This window comes from Callorhinchus milii, unplaced genomic scaffold, assembly GCF_018977255.1.
Source record: "Callorhinchus milii isolate IMCB2004 unplaced genomic scaffold, IMCB_Cmil_1.0 Scaffold2, whole genome shotgun sequence".
NCBI lineage: Eukaryota > Metazoa > Chordata > Chondrichthyes > Chimaeriformes > Callorhinchidae > Callorhinchus > Callorhinchus milii.
This window is the reverse complement of record NW_024704743.1, coordinates 18202682-18227930: the sequence shown is the minus strand read 5'-3', so window position 1 is coordinate 18227930 and position 25249 is coordinate 18202682. Positions and strand designations below refer to the sequence as shown.

Sequence of the window (25249 nt, the reverse complement as noted above, 5' to 3'; positions counted from 1 at the left end):
CTAATAGTTAGTAACATTTTGAATAAGGTACCATTTTTAATCCATTCAAAATAGTAAATTAATATCCTTTGGAAATAATATTGTATGGCCGGATCTAACACTTCATATATTCACAATACAATTCAATACAAAATTACATTTGTATAAAGCTTTCACAGCGGAAGGACGTCCCAAGGCGCTGGACAGTCAGGTATTTGGACTCAAGCTGGGGGTCGGGATCGGGGAGGGTAGGAGGGTGGCCGAAGGCTCAGTCGAAGAGGAGGATTTTGAGAAGCGCCTTGAAGTACGCAAGGGAGGGAGCGAGGTGAAAGGAATGCGAGATGGAGTTCCATAGGGTGGGGGACACAAGATCGGTTTGGATAAAGAAAGCTCTTCAACCCATCCGATCTCACCCCTCCAGAATACCCACCTTTCCGTCTTCCCATCACGTCAAAGTTTTTTAAACGAGTCCAGTAACCTGGTCTCAACCACTCTTCCTGGCAACCTGTTCCAATTGTTAGTTTAAAGAAAAAATTCCCACTCTCTGTCCTGAAATGTCTCTTTGCATCCCTAAACATATGTCCTGTTGTTCTATGGTACTGATGATTCCTAATGTTTTGTTCCGGGTTTGTTTTTTAAATCCCATTTAAAATTTTATACACTTCTATAAGATCCCCTCTGAGACAGTGCCATTCAAGACTGAAGAGTCCTAACTTGTCTGATTGTTGCTCATAGCGCTGTCCTTTAACACTCTAATATTACATTGAGAGAGGAATATCGCCAGTCAATCCTAACTGCTTAAGGGGAAGTTGCATGTCGGGGTGAAAAATAGCAAACTTCATAATAGATTTGATGTGATAATTTTTGCATCGAATATTTTTGGGTCAATTGGAATTGGTTTGGAAATGGCAGAATTTCAATAATCGACTGGTTTCGGGTCTGAATACATCTGCAACTTTGCTAAATGGTTTGGTCAGAATGATCATTTCAAAATTGTTCAGCTTGTATCTTGGATTAGACCCCAGTGAAATAGGACAAAAATAGTGGTTTATGAGCCTAGTGGTAGCATATCAGTCCTGTTTTACAAGATACAAGCATTGAGCTTGTATCCTATTTTTAGATGTTTTAATATGTTCTTTCCATAGAGATCTTTGAGCACAACTAGTGTGTCAAAACCAGATGGGTGTCCTAACCCCAAAACACATACACCAATTATTAACTTTATTCCAACAGTGGCCCTCCCTGGAACTGCGACCCCAAACCCACTTTGCTTTCCTCCCTCCTTCCTCTCTTGCAGTCATTCACTCACTCACCTTCTCTTTCTCCTTTCTTTTTTCAACCCTCTGAAACTTAATTTGGGTATAAACCAGACATTTAACTAGTTGATGGCAAAGCTGATCAAACACGCTAAAAAAAGATGCATTTAACTAGAAAGAACTTAACTTACTTAATAGTATTAATAAAGATTTGGTATAGCATCTTATCACATCTTCAAGATGTCTCAAAGCACTTCACAGAATTTACTGTAAACTGTAGTGACTGTATATTTTGTGGGAGAATAGTTTTCCCATTTGCCTCCATATTCACAGTCACTACATTTTCAGAATCCTCTGTGATGCGCTTTGAGATATTTTGATGTGTTAAGGTGCAATATCAAATGCAAGCATCAATATTATTTATCAAAATATTAGGGAACAACTCAAATTATACATCAAAATGACTTGCAACAGTGTGGGTCTGGTGCCACCTACTGTTCAAAAACAGTCTGCAATAATAATAATAATAATCATTTGATACAGTGTCTTTCAATCACATCAAGCGATATCTCAATATGCTTCACAGAATTTACTGTAAAATGTAGTGACTGTGTATTTAGTAGGAAGCACTCTGAATTCTGTTGTAATGGTTCAGGTAGTAGAATGAACTGTTTTTTTAATTGCATTGTTCAGTGAAATCAATAAAGCCAATTGCCAAAGAAACTTACAATCTGATACAAAATGACATTTGTAAAGTGCCATTCACATCAGGAGGACATCCCAAGGCGCTGAACTGGGACCCGAGCGGTGGGGGGTTCTGGATCAGGGAGGGTGGTGGTAGGAAGGTGGCCAAAGGCACCGTTGTAGAGGAGGGTCTTGAGACATGTCTTGAAGGAAGCAAGGGAGGGAGCGAGGCAAAGCGAATGTGGGATGGAGTTCCAGAGGGTGGGGCCAGAGAGGTTTAAGGCCCGACTGCCGATGGTGGGATGGGCGGGGGACATGGAGCAGTCTGGAGACTGCTGAACAGAGGGAGATCCACACTTGAATGGGATCCACACAACAAACCCACATTTTAACGACCGTATGATTTTATTTTGTTTTCAGTTGTCAATCTACCTATTTGTGTGTTTGTTTTTTCTAGACCCTTGTGGTGGAAAGTTCAAGGCTAACAGCACATCTCAGATCCTTACATCTCCTGAATATCCAAATAACTATCCACCTCTTACTATTTGCCACTGGATCATTGACGCTCCTGAAAATGAACAAGTCGGAGTGGTTATACAGGAGCTGGATTTACCAGCCACCCCCAACTGTAGTCTGGAATACCTCGAGATTAAAGACTCCCATATATTGGTAAAATATGCATGATAACATGTAGGGTACATATGATAACACTGGCACAGAATGCTCGATAGATGTGGCAAGGATTGATATGTTCTTCGCGAGCATGAGTTTTCACACCATGAACTGGACTTTCTAAGATTGACCAAATATTGTTTTTGTGAAACATTCATTCCACCAGACTGTCCTGTGGGATGGGAATGGTGGCGGTCTGTGATAGTCTATGCACTTCCATGTACAGCCTGCACGTTTGCCATGTTTTAGCATGAGAGTTCTGTACATCAGCCATCTATGTGCATGATTGCTGAATGGGATCCAGACTGAATGGGATCCACGCAACACTCGTGCAATAAGAAAACCCACTTTATAATGACAAAAGTGATGTTTGAGATTTCAGACCCCAGCACAGTATGGATCTATTCAGTACAAAAGAAATGACAGCATGTTTCATAGTTTTGAACCTTTTTCATTTGTGTTTAAAGTGTTTTCATTTCTCTTCTCAGGGTGATAACGGTCAGAATATCCGATTGTGTGGCTCCAATTTAATCATCCCAGCTTTCTATTCATATGGCCACAGGTTTAGAATCAACTTCTACTCAAAAGTATACCAGAATGGAAATAAATTACATCTAACATACCAATCTACAAGTAAGCTTTGCGAAATTATATATCGCGGTACAATGTACTAGCCACCAACATAAAACAGTTTACAAAGGATTTCTGTACTTTGACATTCTTTCCTTATATCATACTTTACTTGTTCCTTATGAAATATTGCAAATTGTCTTGTACAGTAAGACTCACATATGGCATATCAGTCAGGACCATAACATTTAATATGACTTACATGAAGTCCGAGTTGCAGCAAACTTGCGCAAATCGTATAAAATCCAATTTAATCAATAATCTACAATGAGCATGCGTAATTCAATGCAGCCAGTAAGTGCGCATGCAGTAATTCGTCACTGCAGGCGTTAAATGCACATGTAGTGATGGATCAAGACTATATTTCCCGCTATTCAGTGCACGTCGGCTGGTAAATCTGCATGGGTCAACAGGTCAGGACTTCATTTTCCACAATTCAATGCAGCTGGTAAGTGTGGGATAATGGAGAATAGGGGCATCACAAGTAACACGATGATTAATATGAATAGTGCGAAGAAATCTAAGTGGTTTTGAATAGGAAACTGAATTGGACTCAGATGGATGTACTTAGGCAATTATATGATTTATAAAGATAAGACTTGTGCGAGTATTACTGTACATTTAATACAATCTCCAATATTTATTCACGAGCTGAACTACATGAGTAGTTGTCTCTTGGTTCTTATAAATAAGGTGTCGCATTTGCTTTTCTCTAATTTCAGGCATTTTCCAGTTTCCATTCATTCCCAAATATACCCACCAAGATGTGCCTGATTTTTTCCAGTACTCTTGTGTGTAGCCCTTCTGCCTTATTGTCTTATAGTGCCATTAATCGATTGAGGGTATAGCAGACAGGCAAATCCATCACATTTGGTAGCACTCTCACCTCTGGGTCAGCAGATGTGAGTCCAGCTCCACCTCAGGATTTTGAACATATCCTAGTCTGACAGTGCTAGAGAAGTGGCACATTGTTGGAGATGTTATCATTTGGATGATATATTAAATCGAGGTCCTTCCTGCCTGTTCAATAATAGCAATCTTTGCATTTGATATAGCGCCTTATCACATAATTAAGACATCTCAAAGCGCTTCACGGGATATACTGTTAAGTGGATTGACTGTATATTTTGTAGGCAGCTGATGCTAATTCGCGCACAGTAGTGTCCCACAAACAGCTATGGAGTGAGGCAAGTTCAAGTGGACACTGAAAATCCAATAACACTATTTAAAAAGAAATTGGAGCTTCTTCCAAGTCCTAGCCAACAATCCTCCAGCCCAAATTGGTCATTTACTTCTAAGTAGTTTATGCTCGCATCGACTGTCATGATTGCCTACAAATACATTTCTACATTTTATAGAAACTTTGTAAAGTGCTTTATTTTATCAACATTATAAATGCTATATGCAAAGATTATTATTTTAGTATCATCCGACCATTGTGAACTACACAAAAAAACACCCCATCCTTGGGGATAGCCTCCTCTGAAACCCAAAATCAATTAAGTAGAAACTCTACAATATCCTTCCATCCTCACATCTTCTCCAGTAAAATGGTGCCACTTCAACTAATTGACACCTTTCATTCCATCCCGAACTCCAGTTATAAACTGTATTGTGTCCTGTTGAATTTGCGTTAAGTTCTATTTTGGAAGGTTTTCTTTCTCATTTTCTTCTTACTTTGTGCATATTCCATAAAATCTGACCAATGTTTTGCCAGACTGCAGCAGAGAATACAATCAGTCATTTGGCTATCTGAAGAGTCCTGGCTGGCCTGCTGAATATCCCAATAATCTGAATTGCAAAATCATTCTTCGAGCTCCAAAAAATCACAAAATCTCCCTCTTCTTCAATGCCTTTTATCTTGAATTACAAAAGGATTGTAAACTTGACTACTTAGAGGTAAGAATTTTTTTTTAATTCCATCTTAGCAATGTTAACTGTTGTCAACCTGGCTCCATTGGCATTATCGCCTCCGAGGTGTCAGTTTAAACCCCACATGGAGACATTGAACTCCTGTAATCCAGGCTGATATCCTAATGCTGTGTTGGGGGGTTGTTCCGTTGTTGGGGTGAGGGCATTCAGCATAAAATCTCCAATTGTTTAAAAACTTTGTCAAGGCTTAAACAGAGGGACAGGATCTGGGCAATGATTGACTAAATGTATTTAATTGATAGTGAATTAATGTGCACATGATTTGTATGTTAAACAATTGTTTCCTTTATTATAGTTCCACAGTCAATGATTATACAAAGAGCAATAACCCACTATTGCAAGACATGATAATGGTAGCAATCAGGTTGTCAGAAAAATAGGTATTGATTAGTTACCTATCCTTGGGAGAGTAGCAGGCAGCTGGGAGTTGGTCAGATCTGCATCTCATTGTTTTTGACTGAACTTTCTATTTTGATACCCAATTGGTTATTGTGTAAAGCCCAGAATAATCCAATAGCGCACACACCCTTAAGGTTACAACTCATAGGCCTGATGCTGTAGAGCATGTTTAGCAGCCGTGTTCGGACCACCAGGTGTCCATTTGACGCCAACTAAAATATTTTCTTCCAAGTGTTTTCTCCAATTGTCCTGATCAGCAGGCACATTCCTGGAAAACGAAATCAAGGCCACAGTGTTATTCTGCATCAATTTCTGCAGTCAACATTTCTAACATACCTTTTTACATTTTATGTTAACTCTTTCCTTACAGAGGCACTCAGGAAATTTCACGATATGTAACCAGTCCACCCTGGATGAACCATTAAAACTGTTTCCCTGTTCAGGTGGATGTTAAAGATCCCATGGAACTATTTAAAAAGTGAAGGGAGTATCTCCCAGTGTGTTGGACAACAATCTTTGCCCCCGCACCACACCCCTCCCCTTAAAAAAAATGGTTGTTCGCATCATGGGTAAATGCTCTGCATAAATTTACAGTGTTTGACTATAAAATACACTGTCACTACACTTTAGAGAATATCCTATGAAGTGCAGAGAAATTCTCCCAACTTAAAAAGCACTATATCAAATGCAAGAATTACTATTGGTATTACCTATGCTTGTACCTCTTCTTCTATTCTCTCTTCCCTGTTTTCCTGCTCTCTTCAAAATATTGATTAAATCCTTTATCTTTCCATCATCCAATTCAAATTTGTAAGATTCAGCATTGTTCTTGCACAATGATTGGTTCTGATGAAGAAGATCGTTCAACCCATCTGATCTCATTCTTCCAGAACACCCACCTTCTGTCCTCCCATCACATCATCACATGTCAGGAAAAACTCTCCTCTTTTCAAATATGGAATATTTAACATACATTTGAAAAGTCAATATGACCTTGGATTAACGTTTTACCAGACGAGCCATCCTTCGGATGATACATCACACCCCAATGCATTGATGATTTCATATTAATAATGTACCTTCAATGCATTATTAGAGGTCTGGACTGTGAGTTCAAAGTCTCAATGTAGGCCTTGAACCCACAAATTTCTGTACCCAAGGCGAGAGTGCTATCAACCAAGCCAGCCTGACTTCATGTGCAAAGAATAAGAAAAACTGATGTAAAAAGGAAAACTATTTCACTTTTTAGGATCTAATGACCACACTAACATATATCAGTTAAGATAATGTTACCAAGTAATATTCTAAACTGTCAATTACAGCAACTTGTATTTATGTAGTCCCTATCACATAGGGAAATATCTCAGAATGCTTTACAAAGACAAGTTGGCCATAGTTATGTTCGAAAAATTAGGTTTTAGAGGTGGGAGAGGTGGCAAAACGGAGGGGTAGAAAGATGGAGTTCCAGAGTTAAGAGGTTTAGAATCTGAATTACAGATGAAGGCTGGACGCTAACTCTTTTCTTTATCTCTATTCAGGTACACAATGGTACTCCAGGCCATGAACAAGCAATTGGCAAGTTCTGCGGCTATCATCTACCTAATCCTATCTTTTCTCACACTCATGAACTAACGCTAATCTTCAAGTCTGATGCAATAAGCACCTATGCTGGCTTTGAGATCACCTGGACCTCTTCTCTAAATGGTATGAGGTCAATCGAAAAAAATAAAGATGTATTTCAGCGTTAAGTACACTTGGAACTGGCTTACACATAAAATTGATCCAAAACAGCAACGTTACTGCTTAAACATATCAGTTTAATTTATTCTTTCTTTATAAAAAAAGCACCCCAGAGAATACAATCTAATAAAATTAAACTGGCATTCGGCTTTATATTACAATTTATGAAATCTTCAAAAAGTCTTAGTTAGATTACAGCCTTATAATCACTGCCAAGTAAATATTATCTATTTATTATAAAATAGTATTAATAGTAGTAATATTATGACAGTGGAGTGAACCAAAATTATTACAACACTATTAATAAAACGGAATCACCAACATGGCCATTATTCATGTATTCATTATTCCACTCTTTGTAACTCCATCCCAGAGTCCCTCCTACTCATTTCCTCCCTCATCTCATTCACCTCAACTCTCGAAAACTCTCCCTCAATCCCTTCGCCCTGTCTCCTCTCTCCCCTCTTTCAAGTCCCGCCTGAAAACTTTCCTCTTCAACCGTGCCTACGGCCATATCCCCCCTCCCCCTGGCTCGGAGTCAGGTTCCACTACTGTTATGCACTCTGTGATGCTACCCTACGTGGAGGGTGCTATGTAAGTGCAACTTGTTGTCAAGGTCCATCTCAAAACCTACCTCTTTTAACTGAGCTTTTGATCATCTTTCCCTCCCTACCCTAGAGTTTTCACCCACAGCATGGGTGCCAAGACAGGATTGGTAAGCATCTTTGGGATGTCCTACCAACATGAAAAGTGCTATATAAATGTAAATTTCTATTGCATAGTATGAGTCTCGACAGTGAAAATTGACTATTTGACCAGATGGGCAACAAAGCTCAGCCCTATCCTGTCCTCAGCCAATACTAGACTCTGGGTATCTGAAATTCAAACCGAGCTGACTGGGCCCAAAACTCAAAATGTTTTTGAAAACATTTCCGGGGATCGACCTCGTGTAGCCTCCCACTGGGCTCAACTTTCTTAAAGCACACCAACGCTGCACTGAGCAGCCTCACCATCCTTGCTGGTCTTCACAGTGGCCAAGAATATCAACTTTGACTCAATTGATTGAATCCCTCAATTAGAAGACAGCTTATTAGCTATCTTCTGCTTGCGGGATTGAAACAATTACAATTCTTAAAGAATGCTAGTAAAAGCCAGCGTAATTACACTTAACCAGAAATTCCATCTCACCGGACTGGATTTCCCCCCCATAAGTTCAGCTAGCCAGGGTTTTAGTGTATTCAAAAATAAGACTGGTCAGATGGTTAAGAAAGAATAAGTTGAGGAAAGCCCGGATATGGGACCAGGGATAGTATCAAGGATAGACACTCATGTAGAGTACAAACACCGGTCGACTGGTCAGTTTCTGAGCATTACCATCTATGAGCTGAGCCCTTTTCCCTTGGAGTGACGAGTTATCAGGAATTTACTGTTATTATAATAATAGACCTCCATAAGCTTTTCAAGGCTCTGATTTTCTGTCCTATGTTTTTAATTTCCGGTGCAGAGTGTGGTGGAACACTATATGGACCCAGTGGTTCCTTCTACAGCCCTAACTACCCTGAGGACCATTATGACAACACTGTCTGTGAATGGATCATTCAGGCACCAGTAGGACGAGTCATAACATTCAATTTCCCAGTCTTGAGTATTGATGGGGAGTGCAAGAAAACCTACCTAAATTTCTATGATGGTGTGGATTCCAGCTCAAAACTTATTAAATCATACTGCGAAACGGTAGGTAGAAAAAATGTTTGTCAATAATCTAATTCCCTCTATTCATATTCCATTGACATTTTATTCTATCACTAATAAATCCACAAAATTGTCTAGCTTTTAGAGGCTGAGGGTGAATTTGGACGCTAAGTAATTATGTCATGAGAAGGTATCTGTAGTGCATCAGCCTGGTTCAGTTGTTAGCACTCTCCCCTCTAGGTCAACGTTGTAGGTTCAAATCCCACATTTGGTACTGGAAAGTCGTAGTCTAGGCTGACTTTCTGGTGCAAAGCTGGGGAGTGCTGCATTGTTGAAGGTACCATCCTTCAGATGAGATGTTAAACTGAGATCCTATGTCTGTTCAGGTGCACAGTGAAGATCCCAGGGCATGACCTCCTCCCTTCTGGACAGTCTAAAGGGCTACATAAATAGTGTAAATCTTGACCTAGATGGAATTTTTCTCAATTGATAGGATTGCTAACACGAAAGGGTGTGTATTAGGGAACTAGACAGCTGCATTCAGTTAGCAGGCCACTCTTGCTATTTGGTATCTCAATAATAAACAAATGATCAGAAGTCAAGTGGTAAAGAATTTTAGCCAGTGGGTGTACTCAATTGGATAATTCACAAGAAAAGATTTGTAGCAAAATGTTGATTGCAGGGGCATTTCCTCAATTCCAAGCATTCCTATGTTCTTAATGGCATTCTCTGGCAATACTGTACTGTTTGATCTATAAGAACTTGCAGTATGTTTCTGACAAAGGTTTCCCTCCTTTTCTTACAGGATACTATTGCGACTTTCACTTCTTCTTCTTCCAATGTCTTTGTGAAATTCCATGCGGAGGACGCATTTCCATCCTCCAAATTCAGAATACTATGGACCAGTTAAATTACACCTACAGGATTTTACACAATATAATACAATAAGTTTATTTCAGTAATTTGTTTTGTTAAACTGACAAAAATGCATTTTGCAGACAACTATTTAGCAGCTATGACTGACCTGAAGATTTGCCAAATTCATCTGTAAACCTTGCTTTGCAGAAGTGTACAGAATGTCTTTGTATTGAGATCAGTATAGGTAGATAGTCCTAGCAGTTCTGAACAGCAGGATGGGAGAAATGTAATTCCTGATCATAGAGGAAAGAGGTTAGGGAGTCTAAGTGAAAAGGGAATTGTGAAAGGATAGACACATTGAAAGAAGTGATAAATTTAGAAGAAAGCACAAAATGTGAAACTAGTACATTTTGGTACAAATGTGAAATTAAATGAAACTGAATGTGTGGAAGGAGGGGAGCATGTGAACTAAATAGTTGAGCTATCAATGGATTACATTTCAATGGTAATTCTGTATCATCAGAGCAAACAAAAGTTTCTTAATTGCTTGTATCACAGATGGTCTTATTTGAGAATTACATTGCAATAAGTTTTCTGGTTGTAGAATTTGCTGTTTAAGATAAATAATATGATGGTCAGTGCCAGTGACTGGCATTGATCCACAATTAGTAATATCAAATGAAAAATTATTCTCCCTATTAAAATATATTAATAAAAACCTGATAGGTTTTTGTGAATCATTATAGTGAGCAACCTAGGTGTCAGGTTCGACCCCCAATTCTCCTTCCTCCTCCACATCCGGTCCCTCACCAGTACTGCTTTCTTCCATCTCTGACGCATCGCCCGTCTCTGCCAATACCTCTCTCCGAAAGCCGCTGAAACACTGGTCCATGCCTTTGTCACCTCTCGGCTGGACTATTGTAACGCCCTCCTCGCCGGCCTCCATCCACCATTATCCACAAAATCCAGATTCAAAACTCTACCGCCCACATTCTCAACCGCACCAAACTCCACTCCCCGATCACCCCAGTCCTTGCCAGACTGCACTGCCTGTCTGTCCCAGAGAGGATCAACATCAAGATCCTCATCCTTGTCTTCAAATCCGTCCACTCCTCTGCAGCTCCCCCTCCCCCCCACCCATCTCTCTGACCTCTCTCCTCAAAACAGTGCCCATTGCCTCCGTTCCTCTCGGTCTGGCCTCCTCCTTTCCCCCAAGCCCTCCGCTCCACCCTCAGCAGCCGTGCCTTCAGCCACTATGCCCCGAGGTTCTGGAACTCCCTTCCTCACACCCTTCACCTTGTCCCCTCTCTTCCTATTTTCAGGTCTCTACTGAAGACCTTTCTTTTCGACCGCGCCTTTGGTCACCTTCATCCCCCTCCCCCTGGCTCGGCCCCAGGATCTGTCACTGTGAAGCGCTCTGAGACGCCGTCCGGTGTGGAGGGTGCTATATGAATCCAAGTTGTTATTGTTGAAACATTCATTCAATAATTAACCAGTGCAAGATCGTATACGCAGCTAGCTGTATGGAAGGTAAACCACAAGAAAGGTTTGAATGAAGAAAGCCATTTGGCTCATTTGATAATGTGTCATCTGGCTTGGTAAGTAGCACTCTTGCCTCTTGAGTTAGCAGATTGTAGGTTCAAGACCCACTCACATCAGGACTCGGAACCCAAGCCTATGATGACACCCCAAAGCAGTGCTGGGGGAGTCCTGCATTGTTGGAGGTGTCGTCTTTCGGATGAGACATGAAACCAAGTCCTCTTCAGGTGATAATTAAAGATCCCATGGCACTAGTTAAAGATGGAAGGGAGCTTATCCTGGTATCCTGGCCAAGAATCCCTCAAATGAATGCGCTCATTCACTTCACAGCTGTTTAGGGACATTGCTGTGCACAAATTGAGTGTTGTGTTTGCCTACAAAATACTCAGTCACTACAATTCACAGTAAATTGTGTGAATCACTTTGATTTGTCCTTTCTCTGCTGCCATGTAGACCCTTACTACTTAAGTGCTCATTAGTGGGCGATAATCTCTATATTTACTGAACTGCACAAGGGAAACTATCGTCTCAGCCCCTGATATTTGGAGGTGTTTTCATCCCTCCCCAATTTGATAGACATTATGCATTATGTTTCATTNAAAAAAGATATCATATCCTGTAAAACTTACTCCCTTTGACTGGATCCTATGCAAATCCAGTTGGTTTCTCTCCCTCCAAGATTTGGATTATTTGAGTGAAAACAAATGTGTTAAATTTCTGAAAATTAGAAGCACATCCGAAAGCAAATTAGGACTAAATCAGTAAAATCGGGGATAAAATCATACTTTTGGTGCCATGCATTTTGCATCATTCAACTGAGTTCCATTTCTTTTGGAGGGAATCCGCATGTATCCCTTATGGCATCCTGTTCCCTAAAAAAGAAATTGAACCTTTAATTGTAAAATATAACTCCCATTAAAGCTGCCTTGACTTCTACTAGTTGTTCTACCTATTCCGATTGGACTCTGCTTTCGACATTGGTGATGCTTGCTCTATGTTATACAGGACTTAAAATATCTTCCCTTTAGTTTAATTTTAACCTGACATTATATACTCACTGGTATAAAGATTTGCAAGATATGCCAGAGTATTTGCAATTTATTACAATTACAAGACAGCTACAAAGTTTTCTGATTCAATGCTATATCCAATTCAAACAGTTCCTTCTAACCTATTGCTCATATTTGTTTTTCCCAAACATTGTTAGAGTAACGGAACAATTGGACAAAGTGGCACTGCCTGGTAACATATCTGTTACTTTAAGTTAATCAATTCCCTCACATTGGCAACACTTCCGATATCACAGTTTGCTCTTTAAAGGTTAAAAGAACTGGCTGCATTTGCCAGCTATATGCAGGTGCTGAGATGCTGTTTGGTTTTCCACAATCAGGTCAAGGGTTTTAGTTTCATCTTCAATTGAATATAGAGGAACATCGATAGTAGTTAATAAAGTATGAGCATGCTAGGGGTGACCTCAGTGCACCCTTCCTAGCATCAACAACTGGTAAACAATCCTGCAATTCTTCCCACTTAGTTCCTGTTAACTGTAAGCCAAAGCCCTAGGGTGGTCCTATCTAAACAACTAGTGAGAAGCTTGCCAGACAGTGCTTTCAGTGGCAAGCTATAATAATAATAATCCTCACATTTGATATAGTGCCTCATCACATCGTTGTGACATCTCAACAGGTTTTACAGAATATACTGTAAGGTGAATTGACTATATTTTGTCAACGAAAGCTATGTGGTTTTAGCTATTTAAATTTCAGTAATGCTGGGTTCTCTAAGCTTTGGGTCTTGCCAACATGCACCTGATACTCTTGGATTTGGGTAAGTAGATTGCCTCCCTCCGGGGAGGGAGTGCTCATTCCATTCCAAATACTGTTAAGCAATGATGATGGATTTCCACATGTGTCAGATGCTCAGCTGACCAAAAAAAGGAAACAATCCTGTTTATATCTACCAGTGGAAGGTGCCGGTGTTAGACAAACTGGGATTAGCCCACTTGTGTTTTTGGAGTCAGTGGTAACTCTATTGGTGTATCTTGTTTAGAGGTAATGATTGAATTTAGCTCAGGAAAATTTAAATCATTTTTCTGCCAACTACAGTACAAGATATGGCAGTCCCAAAGTAACTAATGGAACAATTAGACTAGTGTGATTTGGTGCCTTAATAATAATGGCCATACCCAATAGAGGCAAGGAGTGTGAGGCATTGCAAGGAAGTTCTTTCATATCAATTCAGCTTTGCATAAGTTGTAGAATAATTGCAGTCTAACTGCATCCAGTAGAAAAGAAAGTTTGGAAATAAGTCTGAAACAATCCTACCTTTAGGTCTACCTTTAAAGGCAAGTGCAATTTATTAAGGAAGGGGGAAAATTAATGGGGGATTACCAGATCTTTATTATCATTATTTATTATCATTTCAGATGCCAGTAGAGCAGAAAGCTCTGTGTGTATTGATGCTTAAACAGAGCTTAACTCAGTTGGAGCTACCAAGTTACACCAGTACATTTAGTATAGCTTTAATGCAATATTTATTAAATGATCAATTACTTTTACGAGTTACTTATTGACAGGCAATGAGAATATTCTCTGGCAATTCATAAATAATAAGGAACAATGAGAGGAACACAGTAGATGTGTGATTCATGATAAATAGAGAAAAGAACATAAGTTAAGGGTTCATAGAGTAATTTCAGGATAGATACAAAGTATTCCTTTACCTGGAGCATAATTAATGCCTGGAAAGGTGGTTGAACCAGAACAGCTTGATGCTGTAATGGTGATCTCGTGAAAGTCTAGGTTGGTGTAACTATAAACTGTTTTCTATTTGAGTTCTGGTTCCCAGGACACTGGTTTAACACTTTGTTGTTGTGTTATGTCAGTATCCTACACATCAGCTCACAAACATGTTTGGATAAGCCAATGGTGGGTACAGGTGGCTTCCCCTAAACATTGTTATGAAGTGGTGGGAGGAAGGGAAGAGTCATACAGATTGCCAGACATCAACAGTTTTTCTTTGTCTGGCAAGCTTTCTGCTACTTGACCAGCTAGGTCCACCCTACCTGTTTTGGCTTTGTTTTCAGGGTTAACATGAGACAAGTGAGAAGAATCACTGCCACCAATGACCAATTTGCCCCTCGCAGACCTTTCGCTTAGCCAGGCTAGCTGGTCTGTCATCAGCCCTGGATTACTGAGGAACCACCAGGCGCGAGGACTGGATTACTGAGACTCCCACAGAAGCTTGACTCGAATTTGACATTCTGTTGCCAACCATGTCACCATGTGGCCAGCTCAGATCTAAGGAGCATCAACACAATTATCTCTAAAAATACATCCACAGAGCAAAAAGTAGCATGTAAGGTAACAATAACAACAAATTGCATTAATATAGATGTTAGAATTTTAACTTGCACATAGCAAAAAACACTGCTTGGAGAATACCTACTGTCAAATTGTACCCAGTACAATTAAACTTTAAATAATATTATGTTAAAATTTTCTTGATGGGCCAGTGGCCTATCCTTATGAGGGTAGCCTGCATCTGCATTATAACTAACCTGCACCACCATCATTCCAATGCCCTTTTCGAAAAGAGATAATGTGTAGAAAATACTTTTGTTTCCTTGTCTCTAAACATGCAGCATAACTGCAGGACATAGATTCAAGATAATTGATAAAAGAACTAGAAGGGAGATGAGGAGAATTTTTTTTAAACGCAGAGAGTTGTTACGGTCTGGAATGCACTGACTGAAAGGGTGATGGAAGCAGATACAATAACAACTTTCAAAAGAGAATTGGATAGGTACTTGAAAAAGAAAAGATTTCAGCGGTATGGGGAAAGAGCAGGGGCATGGGACTGATTGGGTAGCTCTTCCACAGAGTTGGCACAGGCACATAGGGCCAAATGATCTGCTTCTGTGCTGTAATATTCTATGATTCTATGATAATCATTCCCATTAAAATTAAGCCAATGTTTGGAAACATGAGTGGAAATTAACATATTGAATGATTTGTGATTTTATGCTGCTGCTTAAATGGATATTAACATTCTTAGGGAAAGCATATTGGCATGAATTAATAGAAGTAACAATTCCAATAAACATTACTAACATATTCTAATATCCACTTACATTCTTATGTCCTTGCTCTTGTTTACATACAGACTTTGCTAGCATTTAAGCTTCAATTCTAAAAGGTCCTTATCCTTGCATCTGTTGCTGCCAAACATAACCAGGCTCTAAAATTAGAGCCACTTTAACATTATCAGTGGCCTAGTAACAGGAAGTCTCTGAGAAAATTGACCTTTCTGTATCAACTTCATTTCACTGACAGACGGAAAGGCTCGGTACCATTGTTTATTGTTGAAAGGAAGCAAGAGGTTTAGGTTATTACACGCCTGGTAATTCTCTTGATTTGCAGGAGGTTCAACTGGGACTAGAAAGAACCATGTGCATGTCTAAAAAGGTAAGAGAATATATCACCTGTGATAGTAACAAATAATCTGTGTTACTGTTTTAAATTACCTGGCACATTTGTCTACATTACAACAGTTAGTGTAAACAAATTGAGAGGTTGTCATCTACTAAAGTGTTGTTCTACTTTACACTTTAAATTTACTAAGCAGAATTAAATCCACATTTACGAGCCAACGGAAATCATGTTTAGAACAGAGTATTTTTGATGGTCTGATTCCGGATTGAACATATCTCATTCCTGTACATTGCATGTTCCATTATGAGTGTGGGCAACACGTGGAAATCAAGGAGGAGACTGTTTTGAATTTGACTTATTATCTTCTGGCTGCACACTGCAGTAACTGCGTGAAGCTTCTTCGGCAGTGTCACTTCCTCTTGCGTGCCTGTCGCAAGTCGTGGAGTCCACAATTCTCTTCTGTTAAACACTGAAATGGCATACATGGCGTGCCAGTGGTACAGATTCCATGTGGTTGCTTATTAGTTTGGTGCTCATTGTACCAATTTCAGTGCTGCTGTTAATGGCGAGACATGAATAGTAGAGTTCAGAGGTTTCCAAACTTTCTTTTGCTGTGCTTCTATCCTTCCCCCCACCCTCCCTTTCGAGGTTCATTCCTATGCACTTCCCCATATTTTTGCATAGAACAAGAAGATTTTATTTGCTCGGCTAATATTGCTTAAGACAGAAATCAACATAAATAGCACAGTGCCACTACTCATTCTATCATATAACTCTACTGGCACTTGGCCTACATTTTTACAACACATATGTACTGTACCATGAAAAGCAGATAATAATAGAAAGTATATAATACACATACACATTACGTCTGTCTTCTATCTATCTATCTTATATATACTAATACCAATAAAACGACGATATCTGTCTGCGCGTCAAGAAGGATCTCAATAACCGATTGACATAGAGACATGATATATAACTCATCAGAAAGGTCTTGTAACTGGGAGTGACATGGGCATATTTGTTTTCAAGTATCTCCTATCGTTCAGTTGTATTCAGTTTCGCATTTTTCACTGCAGTTACACCTGGTGGCCCCCAAGTCAAAGTGGCGCAGTGGCATTCTACGTCACAGAGCACCTACGTATGTACCCACTCACTGTAGTTACACCTGTGGCTGGCCAGATGACCGTGGCGCTGTGGCATCCTGCTTCAGAGCAGACACGTAGTTAACCGGTGGTAATAAAATAAAGAAAACAAATGAAGCTAAGCCACGGAAACAACAAAATTACATTTTTAAAGCCTGAGTCCTACCACAGGAGACCTCCCAGATGAGTATAGATGAAGATGAAATGTCTGTTTGTGAATCAGGAATTCTGTAGCTCAGTGGTTAGAACACTTGTCTTGCAAGTGAGAGACCTGGGTTCGATTCCCAGCAGGGCAAAACCTTGGGCAAGTTTCCTTACTCCATATACCTAATAATAATCCCTCAAAAAAAGAATAATTAATAATAATTTGGTCACTTAATCCAAGATTGTTTGTGAGGCACTCCTGTGTGCAATTGGCTGCCACATTTTGCCCACAAACATACAGTCAATTCACTTTAAGGTATAGTCTGTGAAGCGATTTGAGATGTCTTGAAGACGCGCTATATCAAATTATTATCATTATAATCTACATTCCGTACTGGATCCTTTGGTTGCAAGCATAGCTGCAACAGGTATAGTTATCATAGAATCACAGAATTATACAGCACAGAAGGACATCATTCAGCCCATCGTGTCTGTGCCGGCTCTTTGAAAAGAGGTGTCCAAATCAATCCCACTCCACCGCGCTCTCCCCATAGCCCTGCAAATTTGTCCTACCCAAATAATTATCTACTTCTCTCTTAAAAGTTGTTATCAAATCGGCTTCCACCACCTTTTCAGGCAATGCATTCCAGATCTGAACAACTCGCTGTGTGAAAATATTTCTCCTCACTGCCCCATGGTTTCTTTTACAACTATTTTAAATCGGTGTCCTCGGGTTACCAACCCACCCGCCAGTGGAAATAGTATCTCTTTGGTCACCCTATCGAATCCCCTCATAATTTTGAAAACTTCTATTCAGTCTCCTCTTAACCTTCTCTGCTCCAAGGAGAATAATCATAGCTTCTCTAGTCTCTCCTGATAACTGAAGTCCCTCATAATAATAATCATAGTAATAATCCTTGCATTTGATATAGCGTTTTTCAAGTCTTCTAGAGGTCTCAAAGCCCTTCACAGAATATGCTGTAAAGTGAATTGACCGTATATTTGTGGGCGAAACGCAGCAGCCAATTGCGCACAGCAATGTCCCACAAACAGTCGTGGACTGAAAATGAACAATTTATTATTGTTTTTGTTTTGGAGGGATTATTATTATTATTATTATAATATTATTATTATTGTGGAGTAAGGAAACTTGCCCAAGGTTTCGCCCTGCCTGGAATTGAACCCAGGTGTCTCGCTTGCAAGGCGAGTGCTCTAACCACTGAGCTACAAGACTCCTCATTCCCGGTATCATCCCGGTAAATCTCTTTTGCACCTTCTCCAATTCCTTGACATCCTCCTAAAGTGTGTGCCCAGAACTGAACACAGTCTCAAGCTGAGGCCTAACCAGTGTTTTGTAAAGGTTCATCATAACTTCCTGACTTTTGTATTCCATGCCGTTATTTATAAAGCCTAATATCCCATATGCTTTTTTTAACAGCTTTATCTACCTGTCCTGCCATCTTCAAAGATTTACTTATATGACCCCCAGGTCTCTCTGTTCCTTCACCCTGTTCACCACCACTTTCTGCTTTCTGTCTTCCAGCCAGTTCTGTATCCATGCTGCCACTGTGCCTTTAATGCCATGGCCTTCTATTTTGCTTACAAGTCTCTTATGTGGCACTTTATCAAACGCCTTTTGAAATTCCATATAAACTACATTAACTGCTCTACCAAGCTAGTTGCATATAAATACACTTACCTCCCTCTCCAACTCTCTTCCCATTGCTCTCCACACAGAGAGCCATGTCCAGAAATAGGTATACAGTAATATAATAATATAAGCTGTATTTAGGGGATCTTCTGTTACTGTATAAGTATTATACAGGAGGACATGGGGGAAGAAAATTCAAACATTAGTTTACTTTTCATCCAAAGACCTTCCCAGCACAAAGCCACACATGTGTGTTGCCAGGTTCTCTCCCAACCTCGTGTCAAGCACTGTAGCCCCATCCTGCATCTGTGCTCTCACCTTGTGTCTCTGTCCTTGGCACACCCTCTCACTCACACATCCATGCACTATAAAAAGCTGACAACAATATTAATAATAAGCCTTGCATTTGATGTAACGCTTAATCACATCATTGAGACGTCTCGAAGCTCCTCACAAAAATATACTGTAAAGTAAATTGACTGTATATTTTGTGGATGAAATGCGCAGAGCAGTGAGTGCCCCACAGACAGCTGTGGTTGGGATGACCAAATTATTAATTTTTTTTTGCAACCGGCAAGGGGGTACAGGTGGCAACCGTCATTCGCTCACTGATAACCTCGTCAGCTCTAGTAGAGAACAGCTAATGGTTACCACTGACTGGATACAGACTGTGCTGAGTGGAGTGTCCATGAGCACAATGCAATTTACATTGATGTAGCAGCTTTCGTGGCAAGAGGATGTCACAACTGGCTTGACATTTCTGGCTGGGCACCAGAGCTGAGGATAATAATAATAATAATAATAATAATCCTTGCATTTGATATAGCGCTTCTCACGTCTTCCAGACGTCTCAAAGTGCTTCACAGAATATACTGTATATTTGTGGGCGAAATGCAGCGGCCAATTGCGCACAGCAGTGTCCCGCAAACAGTCGTGGATTGAAGTGACCAATTTTAGTATCGTTTTTTTTTCTTGAGGGATTATTATCAGGCGTGTGGAGTAAGGGAACTTGCCCAGGGTTTCACCCTGTCGGGAATCCAACCCAAGTCTCTCGCTTGAGAGGCGAGTGCTCTAACCACTGAGCTACAGGACATCTGATGGGAACTGAGGTGGGTGGGAAGGTGAAAGATGACCAAAGGCACTGTCCCATTGGTCAGTCTTGAGACAGACCTGGATGGCAGGTGAGGGAGGGAGTGACACTGTGGGACCAGCGCTCAGCCTCCTACACCAATGGGAAGCTGGCAGTCTCCTGCGCCTGCATGGATTGGCTGGAAGCGCGGAGGAGGGGGGGGGGGGGGCTGAGCAGGGAGGGTGAGTGGCAGCTGGCATCCCCGATTGCCTGGTTCTGATTGGCTGACTGGCTCAAAGGGGGCTGGCGAGTTCTATGGTCTGATTGGCCGCTTGTTGTCCCTGTCGCCGGATTGGTCGGCGGCTGCCAATCGCCTGATTGGCTGCTGCAGCCGCTGCTCAGGTCGGCCTCCAGTGCAAATATCCTTTTAAAGCCAAAGCCTGAGAGAGAGAGGGAGAGGGAGGGAGACAGTGAGGGGACTGACTGCTGACTCAGGGGCGGGAGGGAAAGAAAAGGGTCGGACTCACTGACTGACTGACTGACGGTTCGGCCTCTCAGGGGGAGGAGGGCCTGGGGGTTGGGGTTGGGTTGTGACGGGGGAGGGAGGCGGGCGGTAGGCAGTTCCGGTGGAGACGGACAGTGAGGAGGAGGAGAGGGAGACGGAGAGGTCGGGTAACGGCTTCTACGTTTGAATTTATTATTGTGTGTTTTTATTTTTTTTTGTTGTAAAAAAAAACGATTTCTCTGTTAAACGTTAAACGAGAGTCTTTCCCCCCGAGAGTGGGTGTGTGTGTGAGAGAGAGAGGGAGAGAGAGGGGGTGTGTGTGTGTGTCAGATCAGCTGCTTGTTTGTACCGAGGAAGTATGTGCCCTCCTCTCTCCCCCTCCCCCCCTCCCTCCCTCCCCCTCCCTCCCCTCAACCCCCCCCCACAAAAAAAAACTTGCAACGAAAATAAACCGACGAAGAGGAAAAGTATGTGTAGCCTCAGGGCCCTCCGTCGAGGGCCAACTCCCTCGTTCTCCTGAGCGATAAGGGCTTTTAAATGTAACCTCCCCACAGCTTCACATCCATCCATCCAGTCAGTCAGTCCAGTCAGTCACTGGGGCCAAAGGGGTGGTCGCTCTGGGTAACATCTTCCTCTTCCTCGTTTTGTAATTAATTAATTATTCGGTCGTTTATTTTTTTTAAAAAAAGAAAAAAAATGTCTCTCTCTCTCTCTGCGCAGAGAATGTCGAAATCGCTGAAGAAACTGGTGGAGGAATGCAAGAAGAACCAGGGCGAGTTAGACCTGTGCGACAAGGGCATCTCCAGTATGGTGGACGTCCCGGGACTCTGTAAGTGCTCCGCGTGGGACCCCCCCCCCTCTCCCGCCCGCCCGCCCCCCCCCCCACCTCTCTGGTCTTCAGCCGGTTTCGTGCCGTCTTAATAAAACTTGCATTTTTTTTAAATGGAATGATAATAATAATAATTTGGTCACTCGCTCCGCGATCGTCTGCGGGACGCTGCTGTGAGCGATTGGTTGCCGCCTTTTGCCCACAAAAATATCCAGTCAGTTCACTTCGCGGTATATTTATTCTGTGAAGCGCTTTTGAGATGTCTCAAGGACGCGATAAGGCGCTATATCAAATGCAAAGATTATTATTATGTGATATATCGTTGGAATTCTTGGAAGTGCTTCACACGATATACTACAATGTGTAGTGACTGTTTGGCCTGATATAATCCAATAAAACTTGGATTTGATGCAATGACTGCCTTATTGTGTTGAAATGTAGCAAAGCGTTTCACAGGATTCACTGTAAAGTCACTATTGGTAAGTGAACCCACTGATGAAGCATTTTTGTTTAACTCGTAAATAAATAGTTAATCTACTTTATTCTGTGAAGCGCCTTGAGACATCTCAACAACGTGATAAGGCCATGTATCAAATCAAATATTATTATTAACTTTTCAGCTGAACTGTTATTCAAAAATTTTAATTTTGATGGCAAATTCTGGGGCAAAAATATCTGTAGTTGGAATCTGCCCAGGACCCTGTTTATACTCTCTTAGTTCCCATTCAGAACTGTTTATTTGATGCTTAACATACAGTATGGATCTGATGATGATAATAAAATAATAATGATAGTCCTTGCATTTGGTAAAGCATCTTGGGTTTAACAGGACATATTGTGAAGTGTAGTGACAGAGTGTTTTGTGGGCGAACGCGGTAGTGTAGTTGCGCACAGCAATGTGCCACAAACAGTCATGAAATTAATGACCAATTTTATTGGGGGGATTGTAGGCCAGGACACCGGGAGAAACTTCTCTTTTAAAAAAAATCCACCATAAGCAGACATGGTCTCAATTTAACATTGCATCCGAAGGACGGGTTCAATTGTGAAACATTGTACAAAAGATTTGTATTTCAGATCAACAGCTAAAATCCTTTTGGAAAGTATAAATCTTCAGGGTTCTGAAATGCTATCCCGCGCAAAGGGTACTAATCAAATTCAAGTTGTTGTAAATGGAAATGCAGTAAATTGTTTATGAATCTTTGATCCCCAGTTTTCATGACTGATCTAACGTCTTTGTAAAAAAGATTCTTCTGTAAAGATTTGGCTGTAAATCTTTTATAAACTTCAAATGATGCGTTTGATTCACCCAGCGTCTTACATATCAACACAACTACACTTTTATCATGCAGTAGTGATTGGCGAAATCCCTTCAGCTGTGAGAATAAATTCCAGAAATGACCTCCAATCACTTCTTTAAGTAATTTCACACACTAATAATATAATAATAATAAGCCTTGCATTTGGTGTATAGATATAGCGCCTTATTACGTTGTTGAGATGTCTCAAAGCGCTTCACAGAATATATTGTAAAAGGGATTGACTGTGCATTTTGTGGGTGAACCTTGTGTGCAAATCATATGTACAACATATTTGTGTCATAACTGTTGCTGAGTCAGGCTGACACACCATTGCACTTGTATTGTATTTCCATACAAATTTACAGTAAACTCCTGATAACTCTGGCTTAACTTGTCACTGTCACCTAAGTGGCCATGCTGTCAATATCCAGTTTGTTTCCCATGCAAAATATTAATAAGGTTTGCTTGTCACTGGTTAACCCGTAAATAGTCGCATTCTAGAAATTCTCGTAATAACACAATGTAAAATCGATCCATGACCTGAAGCGAACAGAAAAATATTTAGTTTTCACATATAACCTGGAAATGCAGTATCTTTGTTATATAATACACTATAGTGCATCTCCCGAGAAGTGGAGTTTCCAATACAGTAACAGAAATAAACAATAAGGAAACAACAAAAAAGTACATTAATAAGCGCATAATAATCTTTGCATTTGATCTAGCATCTTTTCACATCTTCGAAATGTCTCAAAGCGCTTCATAGATTATATTGTAAAGTGAATTAACTGTATCTTGTGAGTGAAACGCAGCAGCCAATTGCCCACAGCAGCGACCCACAAGCAATCGTGGATTGAGTTTTTTTTTGAGTGGATTATTACCCCCAGAAGAGCAATCCGCCAATCAACCAACAACCTACTTACTGCTAGGTATAAAGAGGCATGTGGAGTAAGGAAACTTGCCCAACGTTTTGTCCTGCCTGGGATTCGAACCCAGATCCTCTCGTTTGCAAGGCGAGTGCTCTAATCATTGAGCTACAGGAGTCCATGTCAAGTATATTCCTATAGATATGCTTAACAAGTTTTAACAAACTGACAGTCAAAGGGACCGGGGTTGTCCCATCATACTGACAGCTGCTCGCTCTACATGGGTGCAGTGTGCATTAGTGATCACAACACCCTCTTGTGGCCCTGGAGGACCTATGCCTAACTCGCCACACCAAATTGTACTGAGCACTTTTCCCTTTGAGTGATGAATGTTATCAGGAGTTTACTTAATGTATATATTGTACCTATTATATCGAGAGGATGTAGGGATCAGGGTGAAGGGAGGCAGAGAGGTGGGAGGGCAACCAAAGGCACGAACGAAGAGAAGGGTCTTTAGACCGGCCTTGAAGGAGGCAAGGGAAGAAGCGAGGCGAAGGGACTATGGGATGGAGTTCCAGGGTGTGTGGGCAGAGAGGCTGAAAGCCCAGCCAACGATGGTAGAGTAGGTCGGGCGGGAGACATGGAGCAGACCGGAGACCGCTGAAAGCAGGGAGCGGGAAAGTTGGTAGGGAGTCAGCAGGTCAGAGAATTAGGAGGGGGTAAGGCCTTGAAAGTGAGGACGAGGATCTTGAATTCGATCCTCTGAGGGATGGGGAGCCCGTGAAGTTGGGTGAGGGTGGGAGTAATGGGGTCACGGAGCCTGGTGCTCAAGAGTACATGAGCTGCAGAGTTTTGGATGATCCGCAACTTGTGAAGGGAAGAGTTGACAAGGCCAATGAGGAGGGAGTTTCCGTAATCGAGCCTTGATGTGACGAATGCGTGGGTAAGGATTTCGGTAACCTGAGGGGTGAGACAGTGGCAATGTTGCAGAGGTGGTGGTAGGCAGTGCCAGTCATGGCGTGGATGTGGGGGTGAAAGGACAGCTGGGGCTCAAACCGGACGCCTAGATTGTGCACTGGTTCGGTGAGCCAGCGAGGTTGAGGGTTTTAGATCCGCAGGAGCGAAAACATTTAAGTAGAGAACATTCATAGAATTTCTCACAGCTGAAGAGATTTCACCAATTGAGATTCACTATTGCATGATGAAAGTATAGTTATGTGTTGATACAATAAGACTCTGGGTTAATTGTGTGAAAATCCATTCCTGAGCCAGATGGCTCTGCAGCATTTCAGGGCACTGGTGATGACAGCCCAGTCAGCCTGGCTCATCAGCAGGACCTGGACGGGCCGACCAGTCAGTGAGGGCAGGGAGTCATCCCACTGATCTGTTAACCCTGCCAGCCAAAGCTCTGGGGTGGAGTGGTCTGAGCTGGACAAGCAGTGGGAAAACTTGCCAAGTAATGTTCTCAATGGCAAGCTATGCAGTTTTAGCTGGATGGACTCCAGCAGAAGTCTAACCAGCTAAAGTTTTGGCTCTTGAGCCATGTATGCCTAATAATTTCATTAATTAGGTAAGCAAGATGCGTCACTCCACGGAGAAAGTGTGCATTCCATTCCAGTAAATATCTCTGGAATATCCATGCACAGGTGGGATGCATGGAAATCTCAGTTTGGTTTAGTTACTGCATTCAGTATAGCGCCTTATGTGATCTAGACATCTGAAAGTGACTTCATTGTGTATTTCTAAGCAAAAGTGGCAACTCATTGGTACAGTAATGTCCCACAAATTCCCCTTCACTTTTCGAATATTCTCATAAAATCTTTTAAATTGAAATGTATTAACAATAGGTTTGAATTAATACAGGGAATGTAGGTGTAGGTTATCACTTCCATTAAGATTGGTTCTGTTTAGGGATGATTGAG

The 25249-nt window shown here is 41.2% G+C and overlaps 2 protein-coding genes across 6 annotated transcripts in view; both read left to right on the top strand.

Moving 5' to 3' along the window:
- cubn (cubilin (intrinsic factor-cobalamin receptor)) overlaps positions 1 to 10560 on the top strand; it is a 157897-nt gene extending 147337 nt beyond the window's left edge. Inside the window, 6 exon segments of the mRNA XM_042331818.1 lie at positions 2377 to 2588; positions 3080 to 3224; positions 4939 to 5120; positions 7091 to 7256; positions 8797 to 9026; positions 9790 to 10560. Of these exon segments, the coding sequence (XP_042187752.1) occupies positions 2377 to 2588; positions 3080 to 3224; positions 4939 to 5120; positions 7091 to 7256; positions 8797 to 9026; positions 9790 to 9894 (1040 nt within the window). The 3' untranslated portion in view covers positions 9895 to 10560.
- A 5190-nt stretch (positions 10561 to 15750) lies between these two features.
- Positions 15751 to 25249, top strand: part of rsu1 (Ras suppressor protein 1) — a 79926-nt gene continuing 70427 nt past the window's right edge. The window contains exons 1-2 of one of the 5 annotated variants that reach the window (XM_007898171.2): positions 15751 to 15847; positions 21052 to 21160. In XM_007898171.2, coding sequence (XP_007896362.1) covers positions 15830 to 15847; positions 21052 to 21160 — 127 coding nt within the window. In that variant the 5' untranslated portion in view covers positions 15751 to 15829. 5 annotated transcript variants of the gene reach the window in all.